This window comes from Ipomoea nil, unplaced genomic scaffold (assembly GCF_001879475.1).
Source record: "Ipomoea nil cultivar Tokyo-kokei standard unplaced genomic scaffold, Asagao_1.1 scaffold3104, whole genome shotgun sequence".
In the NCBI taxonomy this organism is placed as follows: Eukaryota; Viridiplantae; Streptophyta; class Magnoliopsida; order Solanales; family Convolvulaceae; genus Ipomoea; species Ipomoea nil.
Genome location: NW_017619532.1, coordinates 3058518 through 3068359, shown reverse-complemented (window position 1 = coordinate 3068359; position 9842 = coordinate 3058518). Strand labels below are relative to the sequence as shown.

The 9842-nt window shown below is 39.6% G+C and overlaps 1 protein-coding gene across 2 annotated transcripts; it reads left to right on the top strand.

Moving 5' to 3' along the window:
- The first annotated feature begins 433 nt into the window (after positions 1-433).
- On the top strand, positions 434-7533 carry LOC109166729 (40S ribosomal protein S2-3-like). 2 transcript variants are annotated; one of them, XM_019315635.1, is made up of 3 exons: positions 434-1163; positions 2357-2525; positions 7523-7533. In XM_019315635.1, exons 1-2 carry the CDS (start codon positions 513-515, stop codon positions 2519-2521), a joined length of 816 nt encoding a protein of 271 aa, XP_019171180.1. In that variant the 5' UTR covers positions 434-512; the 3' UTR covers positions 2522-2525; positions 7523-7533. The 2 variants fall into 2 exon arrangements, with proteins under 2 accessions (XP_019171180.1, XP_019171179.1); XM_019315634.1 differs by lacking the exon at positions 7523-7533 and having other exon boundaries at positions 2357-2725.
- Positions 7534-9842: the final 2309 nt, after the last annotated feature.

Here is a 9842-nt window from a genome sequence, read left to right as displayed (position 1 = left end):
AGCTTTGAGCTGGATCAAGAATATGGACATACACAATGTGCAGATTGAAAGTGATGCACTGCAGGTGGTACAAAGCCTCAACCACAACCAAGAAGTGTCTTCATGCGACTTAGTGCTTCTTGATGTTAAAGATATGCTTTGTTCTCTTACCGACGTTGCTATCTCTTATGTTAGCCGTACTGCGAACAGCGTTGCCCACAACCTTGCTAGGGAAGCTTGTTCTATGTCTGTACGTCAGGAGTGGGTGACACCCCTCCGTCCTTAATGAACTCTATTCTGATTTACATTAATGAAGTTATGTTTGGTTCAGAAAAAAAACAATTGGTCCAAAAGGAGAATGAAGATTGCAAATAGTGTTTAGGCCCAAATATTTAGTAGCCCGACTTGACCCCAAAACCCTAGACAGTCTTTCATATTTATAATTCTAATTCTACAATTTTCACTCTCTACGCACTCTAAACCCCTCAACTCTGCAGCGCCGGTGAGCCAAAACCTTACCGAAAGTCGCTAGCATGGCTGAAAGAGGAGGATTTGGACGCGGCTTTGGAGGGCGGGGTCGTGGCGGAGACCGCGGAGGCAGAGGCCGCGGTGGACGCCGTGGCCGCCGTGACACCGAGGAGGAGAAATGGGTGCCGGTAACAAAGCTTGGCCGGCTCGTTAAGGAAGGGAAGATCCGATCTCTAGAGCAAATTTACCTCCATTCGCTTCCCGTGAAGGAGTACCAGATTATCGATACCCTAATTGGCCCGGCTTTGAAGGACGAGGTCATGAAAATCATGCCGGTCCAGAAACAGACCCGGGCCGGGCAGAGGACCCGGTTCAAGGCGTTCGTCGTCGTCGGAGATGGCAACGGCCACGTCGGACTCGGTGTCAAGTGCTCCAAGGAAGTCGCCACTGCGATTCGTGGCGCCATCATATTGGCTAAGCTCTCCGTGATTCCAGTGAGGAGAGGCTACTGGGGTAACAAGATCGGGAAGCCGCATACCGTGCCCTGCAAGGTCACCGGAAAGTGTGGATCAGTCACCGTCCGGATGGTTCCGGCTCCCCGAGGTGCCGGAATTGTGGCAGCTAGAGTTCCAAAGAAGGTGCTCCAATTTGCCGGTATTGAGGATGTCTTCACCTCTTCCCGTGGCTCCACAAAGACACTCGGAAACTTCGTTAAGGTAATATTTTTATACATTCTTGAGCTTTAACGTGATTATTCCACTGAACAAAAACTTTTGTTTAGTAAGAAATTTAGGAGATTGATTATATTTGAGATATACCATGTTTCTTTTGTATTTCCACTAGGAACTTAGAAACTATGAATTTATGTAGAATGTAGTGGCACACATTGGTATAGGCTGTTCTACATTTCTATTATGACCATATTTCTGGCTTGTTTTGCCTTATAGATAGATTGTTGATTTGTAAGTGGTGCATTGTGAGGTTTATAGGTTTATATTATATTGGCCCCTCTGTTGAGGGGATGTGATTCCTAGATTTGGTTGAAACATAGTAGTTATCTAGTTCATTCTCTAAATTGATTATAAATGTATTTCTGGCTTGTTTTGCCTTAAGGATGGATTGTTGATTTGTAAGTGGTGCATTGTGAGGTTTATAGGTTTATATTGGCCCCTCTGTTGAGGGGATGTGATTCCTAGATTTGGTTGATACATAGTACTATAGTAGTATGCTAGTTCATTCTCTAAATTGATTATGATATTTCTGGCTTGTTATGCCCTAAGGATAGATTGTTGATTTGTAAGTGGTGCATTGTGAGGTTTATAGGTTTATATTGGCCCCACTGTTGAGGGGATGTGATTCCTGGATTTGGTTGAAACATAGTAGTATGCTAGTTTATTCTCTAAATTGATTATGTAGTTTGGTGTTCTTCGCATGAAAATGCAGTAGTGAGAGGCTGTACCATCAACTGAGTTGTCCATTTTCAGTATATTTGTCAGCTATTACTCTCCCCGTCCCACTCACTTTATGTGTCTGGTTCGGTTAACTAAAGTTATTTTTAATTCAATTTTTCATAATGTTAAGTTTAGTATTAGTATATAAAGTTTATATATTTAGAAACTACAATAAAAGTATTATTAAACACAAAAAAAATTGAAAAAATACTAATGAAAATAAGCGAAGAAGAAAGTGCTTATGTGACTAATGAATAGTAAAATGACATAAACAATAGGACATAGTGTGTAGTGGAGTACGTGTTATTGTGGATTAAATGCTGTTCTCCAGTTTTCCATTAGTGCCTCTCTTTTTTCACACAAAATCTCCCTTTGGAATAGTGTTGGGGATAGTATAGTATGGCTGCTGTACTTGTTGGGAGTCCTACAATAGCAATGCTTACCTATTGTTTTTGCAGGCTACATTTGACTGTCTTATGAGGACGTATGGTTTCCTTACTCCAGATTTCTGGAAGGAGACTAAATTCTCAAGATCTCCATTTGAAGAGTTCACGGATATCCTAGCCAAGCCAACCACCAAGTATGTCCAAATCGAAGAGGTTACTGATAAGGTTGAAGCATAGACGGGTTGATTAGATTTTGTTAATTCAAGATTTTGAATGCATTATTAATGTTTTAGAGATAGATAAGATACAAACCAGTTTTGTTCTGTTTTTTGGACACAAGTTTATCTCCACATGTTCACTAGAGCTTCTCCCATTTTTAGTGAATCTTTATACATCACTTATTCTTAAATGGCCTAGCATTTGTCCCACTGTTTCATGGAATATTTATGTTGCTTTTCAGTTTTTTTTTTTTGTGTGTGTGTGTGTGTGTGTGATAGATCAGTACTTGCTGTGTTGTTATTGGAGTTGGCAGAAGAAATCTAAAAGAATTGGAGTTGAGAAATGTAAAGAGATAATACTAATGTTTGGTTCAAAGCCAATAAATTACATCTCAACCATTTTCCACTTTGTTATTGGTTACTAGTTGGTTGAGTACATGATTGGAGAAATATTGAAAAGGATAGTCGAGTAGGAAAAAATAAAATGATTTGGCCAAGTTGAGTGCCAACTTGATTAAGTTGGGTGCCAACTTGATTAAGTTGGGTGCTTGACTAGGCCGAGTTAGGTGCTTGACTTGACTAAATCAGCACTTAAGAAGCCTAGTTGTGCCTAGTTGGCTGGTTAGTTGATTTGCTGGGGAGCTGTATTGGATTTAAGGTCCAATTTACTTTCCTCCCTTAGAATACATGGTTGGGCGGTTGGCCTAACAATCCAATGGGTCAATGGAGAATACCCATTGGAAACTATTAATAATAAAGTGTTTATTTACATAAAATTTTTATTTAAGATATATACTTAAGGAATAAGGTTCAAATTGGCCATTGAACGTAATCTGAAAATGCAATTAGGCCACTAAACGAAAAATAAGTGTAATTAGGTCACTGAATACTTCAAGTGTATGTAATTTCACCTAATAGCAGGTTATCATCAATTTTAGTAGGTTACTTGCTTACATGGCAGATAAGTTGGCATTTTAAATAATTTTTAAATACTTTTTAATAAATGTTAATAATAAAATTTTTAGAAAATATAATTTAAAAAAAACGACGGGTTTATTTTTTTATTAATTTTTTTCTAAATCTATTATTAAAATTTATTAAAAATTATTTAAAATGCCACCTCAGCTGCCACATAAGCAGGTAACTTGTTAAAATTGATGGTAATTAACCTGCTATTCGGTAGAATTGCATATATTTGGAGTGTTCAGTAACCTAATTGTACGTTTTTGGAGTGTTCAGTGGCCTAATTACACTTTTTTTCGTTCAGTGACCTAATTGCATTTTCAGATTACGTTCACTGGTCAATTTAAACTTTATTCCTATAGTTCAAATAAGTTTATACATTACTTTTTTTGAATAGTGACTGTTGTTTCTCTTATTACCAATAAATAAATAAATAAGCTAAGCTCATTACCAATAAATAAATAAATAAATAAACTAAGCAACACGTGAACCTCATCGGTGTCGTTTTGGTATTATTTTATGTGCATGCATGTCAAATAATGAGGGTGTTTGGTAAATAACTGTTAGCTAATAGCTGATAGCTGTTTGGGTTAGTAAGTTTGAGTAGTTGTGATAGTATTAGCGGATGGTAGAATTGGGTTAGTACGTTTGAGTAGTTGTGATAGTATTAGCTGATGGTAGAAAGATGTTTGATAAATTAGTTGTTAGCTGATCACATATAGAATGACTTTATAAAAAAGCTGATCGAAAAAGCTGTTTTGAATAGTTTTTTTTTTTTTTTTTTAATTTTAGTGTTTTTGAGCAATAAGATGTTACAAAAACTTAATTTATCAAACATTCATATTGATTGTTTAATCAAGTCAAATAACTAATAATAGTCAAACAAACTAAAATTAACTAATAGGATAACTATTTTACCAAACCAGACCAATATCTCTAAGATTATGTATTTCATTAATTATTGACAATTAATAATTAATTGTTGAAAATTAAAAAGAAAAAACAGTGTTAAAGAGAAATAAAAAGGAGGTTGCTTTGTCGCACATGACACCACATTCTTTGAACTTTGGTGCCAAAATTGTATTATATTAATTGAGAGAATCAATATTCATTAATAGTCTAACACTCTACATTTCTTCTCTGGCTATCTTTATCCCTGCAAATATCTCACTTTTAAAAATAAATCCCATTTCCATATCAATAATTTGTAATTCATTTACTATTCACACTACATTCCTGTAATTCTAATTAACTTTTAAAAGTGGGTCCTAATATATTAAAATAACATTATTAACTTATAGTAATTATATTTAAACATTAAAAAGTAAAATAAACAAAATAAAAAAAGAAAAGAAAAGTACAAAGGATTTGCATTTGCAAATCCTGTTCATCAACAACAAAATAAATAAATAAATAAATAAATGATGTGGCATTCCAATATGGGATAATCCCAGCCTAAGGCACCAATACTAATCAAACTCAAAACTTAATTAAATCCTTTAATAATTACAATTCTAATCTCGAACTTAGAGTAATACCTGGCCTCTGAATATAAGATTAGTGACCTTTTCTGTTTAAAAATGAAACAAAAATAAAATAAAATAAAATAAAATTAAAATGTGGCATATATTCTTTAAAATTCAATTTTACTATATAAAGTTATAGATTATGCTATATTATTTATTTCTTTATTTAAAATTTAAAATTATAAATAAAATAAATATCATTTATAAATTTTTCTTTTTAATATACACAGACATACATGTATAATAGGTATTAAATCAATTATTAAATCTATAATTTATTTCGTATTATTATAATTTGATTTGATGTTATTGTATTTAGAAAAAAAATGTGAATACCTTTTGAGAAAAACAATTTCAATAGGTAAATGTTATGTGGGAATACTTGTCATTATTTGAAATTAAATTCATCCGTTATGGAATTAATTCTGTATTAATTAGATCAACTCTATGTATTTTATGTTAATTTAAATATGATAATACAGACCAACTAAAGAAACATGAAATCAAAATTTCTCTCTCTAGAATTCTCTCTAGGGTTTTGGCGTTTTTCCTAGGGTTCCTAGGGTTTCTGGATTTCCCGGACGCTTTTCGGTGCTTTCTTCGACAGCTACATCGGACGACGATGTCGCAAGTACTAGCAGTGGAAAACCGATGGCGTCGACGCATTCTGGAGATCACGATATTGAACCGGCGTTATTGCATGAGAAGGCGGACGAGGTAGTAACTCGCCTTATGCAGCGCTGGGCGGACCTGGCGTTTGAGGAGGAGGAAGACGCCGGCTTCGAGCCGGTGGGAGACGACGTCGGAGTGGTGGCGGAGGAGGAAGAGAAGCCGTGGGTCTGTGTGGGGCATTTCTTGATGTCCAAGGTAATCAAACTTGAATACATGCGGTAGGTCATGACTTCGGTATGTCAGCCAGTATGGGGGATGCAAGCTACGGAGATCTGGCCAGACGTGTTCATGTTTATCTTCTTCGATGAAACTGATATGCAGAGGGTACTAGATGAAGGGCCGTGGTCGTTTGATAATAACACTCTGGTTTGCCGGCAGGTTAAGGCGAGGGTTCGACCATGGGAGGTTGAGCTTAACTCCGTGGATATGTGGGTACAAATGTATGATCTTCCGTTGGGCTATACATCGGATGTGGTTCTTGAGCAGGCAACCAACTTTATTAGTTTATTTGTTAAGGTGGATGATCGTTTTGCTGGGGCACCATGGAAAACGTTTCACCGAGTCCGGGTTTCGATCCCGGTCGACAAGCCCCTAAAAAGACGGATGAGACTAATCAAAAGGGACAAGACAAGCTGCTGGGTAAATTTTTGGTACGAGCGTCTTCATACCTTCTGCTTCTATTGTGGTATGTTGGGGCATTCGTATAAATTTTGTAAGCTGGCAAGACGGTCGGGGTTATCCCCGGACCAGTACCCGTATACGGCAGAGTTGAAGGCAGGAGGGGGAAGCCGAGGTCCGCAGCAGGTTGGCGAACCGTGGCTTGTTCCGTTGGAGGGGAGAGGGAGGGATATTGGGGGTGTGAAGGGGAATGTGGTAGTGGCGGGTTCGGGTGAAGGGGGGGCGGGGTGGCTGGAAGGAGGGCGGGAAGGTGAGGGGTCGGGGGTGATGGCAGTTTCAAAGAGGAGCAGGGGGCGGATGGTGATGTGATAATGTCAGAGGTGCCGAAAAACGGGTTTGCGGCGGGTCCTGTGGTTCAGGCCGGCCCTTCATCCTGAGTATGATAAGCTGGAACTATCTTGGCTTGGGCAATCCACGGACAGTTCGAGAAATAGTAGACCTTGTGTCCCGAAAGAAGCCCGAATTCGTCTACTTAATGGAAACAAAAGTAGGACGAATACATGCGGAGAGGTTGCGAGTAAAAATTGGTTTTGAAGGCTTGTTCTATGTGGACAGTGTAGGTGTGGGGGGTGGCTTGGCACTATTGTGGAGAAAGAATAATACTGCTAGGCTGTTGAGCTACTCAAAGAATCATGTGGATATTGAGGTAGCTATAAGGGAGGAAGTATGGCGTATGACGTGTTTTTATGGGTTCCCCCCAGAGGAATAGGCGAAGGGAGGCCTGGCAATTGTTGAGTGGTTTGAAGGATAGGTTTGCGCTGCCATGGGTAGTAGTGGGGGAATTTCAATGATATCTTATATCAGCAGGAGAAGAGAGGGGGAAATCCACATCCGGATGGTCTTTTGCGAGGTTTTGGGGAAACATTGGATAATTGTGGCCTAATCCAATTACCGATAAGAGGACATCAGTTTACATGGGAGAAAGGGGAAGGTACAGATGGATGGATAGATGAGAGATTGGATAAGGTGCTAGTAACGGCACCTTGGACTGATATGCATGGGGAGGCTTGGGTTGAGAATATCCAAACTCGCAACTCGGATCACTCGGCTCTCTTTCTGAACACTAATGTAACGGTGCGCGGACAAGGGGGACCGAGGGGTTTTCGTTTTGAGATAGCCTGGGCTCATGATGATGGTTGCAGGGAGGTGGTTGAGACTGTCTGGCAGGATGGAAGGGACAGGGGTTTGCTGAATTGTCAGCAATATTGTGGTGGTAGGCTTATGCGGTTGGGGGGGGGGGGGGGGGGGGGCACTGGACTAAATTTGGTGACCGCATAAGGAGGTTGAGGCGCGAGCAGGATGCACTGCGACACCGGAGAGATTCGGCTGCTCTGGCTGAGTTTTGATGGCTCGAAGTCATGCTGGCTCAGGTAGAAGTCCAGGAGGATGTGTTTTGGAGGCAACGGGCTAAGCAGCACTGGCTCCGTGGTGTTGACGCAAACACAAAGTTTTATCACATGTATGCCTCTGCTCTTAAACGTAAGAATTATATTTCTAGATTAAAGAATGATGCTGGTGATTAGGTGGAAGGGGAAAATATGAAGAGGGTTATTTTGGATTACTATGCTGCTATTTTTACCTCTTCTGATTCTGTGTGTGAGGATCCCATGTTTGATGAATTTACTCCCCGTGTGACTCATGATCAAAATATTGCTTTATTACGTCCCTATGAAATCTGATGAGGTTAAGAGTGCTTTATTTGTAATGTTCCTTGATAAGGCACCGGGGCTTGATGGTTTGAACCCGGGTTTCTATCAGCAATTTTGGGATATAGTTGGAGGGGATGTGTCTGCTTTATCATAGATTGTTTGAATACTGGCACCTTCCCTGAGGGTTTGAACGATACTAATGTGATTTTAATCCCAAAAAAGAATATGCCTGAGACAGTAGCTGATATGAGGCCAATTGCTTTAAGTAATGTGTTGTATAGAATTATGGCAAAGGTAATAGCTAACAGGATGAAACCGCTCATGGTGGACATAATCTCTGAATCCCAGAGTGCTTTTATCCCTGGAAGGCTGATTACTGATAATATTCTTATAGCTGCGGAGGTGGGACATTACTTGAATAGGAAGTAGTGTGGCCTAACAGGGCGGGGGGCTTTAAAGTTAGACAAGGCTAAGGCCTATGATCGGATGGAATGGCGATTCCTGCGGAGAATGTTGGAAGTTATGGGGTTTGATGAACGATGGATTAATGTAATCATGCATTGTGTTACTACAGTTCAGTATAGTATTTTGGTAAACGGTGTTAACAGTGGCATGTTGGTATTGTCCCGCGGTCTCAGACAGGGAGATCCGCTTTTCCCATATTTATTCATTATTTGTGCAGAAGGATTGTCTATGTTATTGCAGAGAGCTCAGATGGCTGGCTCTATACATGGGTGTAGGGTGGCGCGTGGTGCCCCCCAGTATCACATTTATTTTTTGCAGATGATAGCCTGTTGTTTTTTAAAGCAAATAATCAAGAGGCAAGTGTGATAAAGGAGTGCCTGCAACGTTATGAGGAGTTGTCTGGGCAAAAGGTAAACTATCATAAATCCAATATCTGTTTCAGTAAAAACACCAGGGATGAGGACATGGATGTGGTAGCAACGTGTTTGCAGGTGGACCAGGCGCCCAACTTTGGGAAATACCTAGGGCTACCCTCTTTTATTGGAAGGGACAAGAGAGTGGTGTTCTCCTATATTGAGGATAAAATTAAACAAAGGATTGGATCGTGGAATAAGAAATTACTATCATAGGCAGGCAAGGAAATCCTGTTGAAAAGTGTGGCGCAATCAATGCCAACCTTTTCAATGAGTGTTTTCTTATTACCTGATACAGTTTGTTTGTCAATTCAGAGGACTATGAACATATATTGGTGGGGGAGTGGAGGAGAAAAGGGAATTCACTGGAAAGCCTGGGATAAGTTATGTATCCCTAAGAAGTTTGGTGGTTTGGGATTTAAGGATCTCAGAAGCTTTAATTTGGCAATGTTGGGGAAGCAGGCATGACGTTTTCTTACAAACCCCACCTCCTTGGTTGCGAAAGTTTATAAGGCGCGATATTATCCTGCTACCTCTTTTATTGATGCCAAGGTGGGCAGTAGCCCAAGTTATGCTTGGAGGAGTATTATGGCTGCTCATGATATGGTTGTTGCAGGGGTACGTAGACGGATTGGGAATGGTCAAACAACATTGATCTGGGGATACCCGTGGTTACCAGATGATCCTAGTCCTCTCGTTCAAATAGATATGCCTGAGGAACTTAGACATGCCAGAGTAGCATGTTTAATTGATGATCAGACTAATATGTGGGATCCCCATATCTTATCAGATTTATTTATTTCTGAGGATGTCAATCGTATACACAGGATCCCTGTAAGCCCTGGTTATGATGACTCATGGTATTGGTTTGGGGACCCTAATGGAATTTAACAGTAAAAAATGCCTACAGAAGTATTATGGGTAATTATGAGCATACGCCAGGGGAGTTTGATAGATGCACTAATATATGGAAA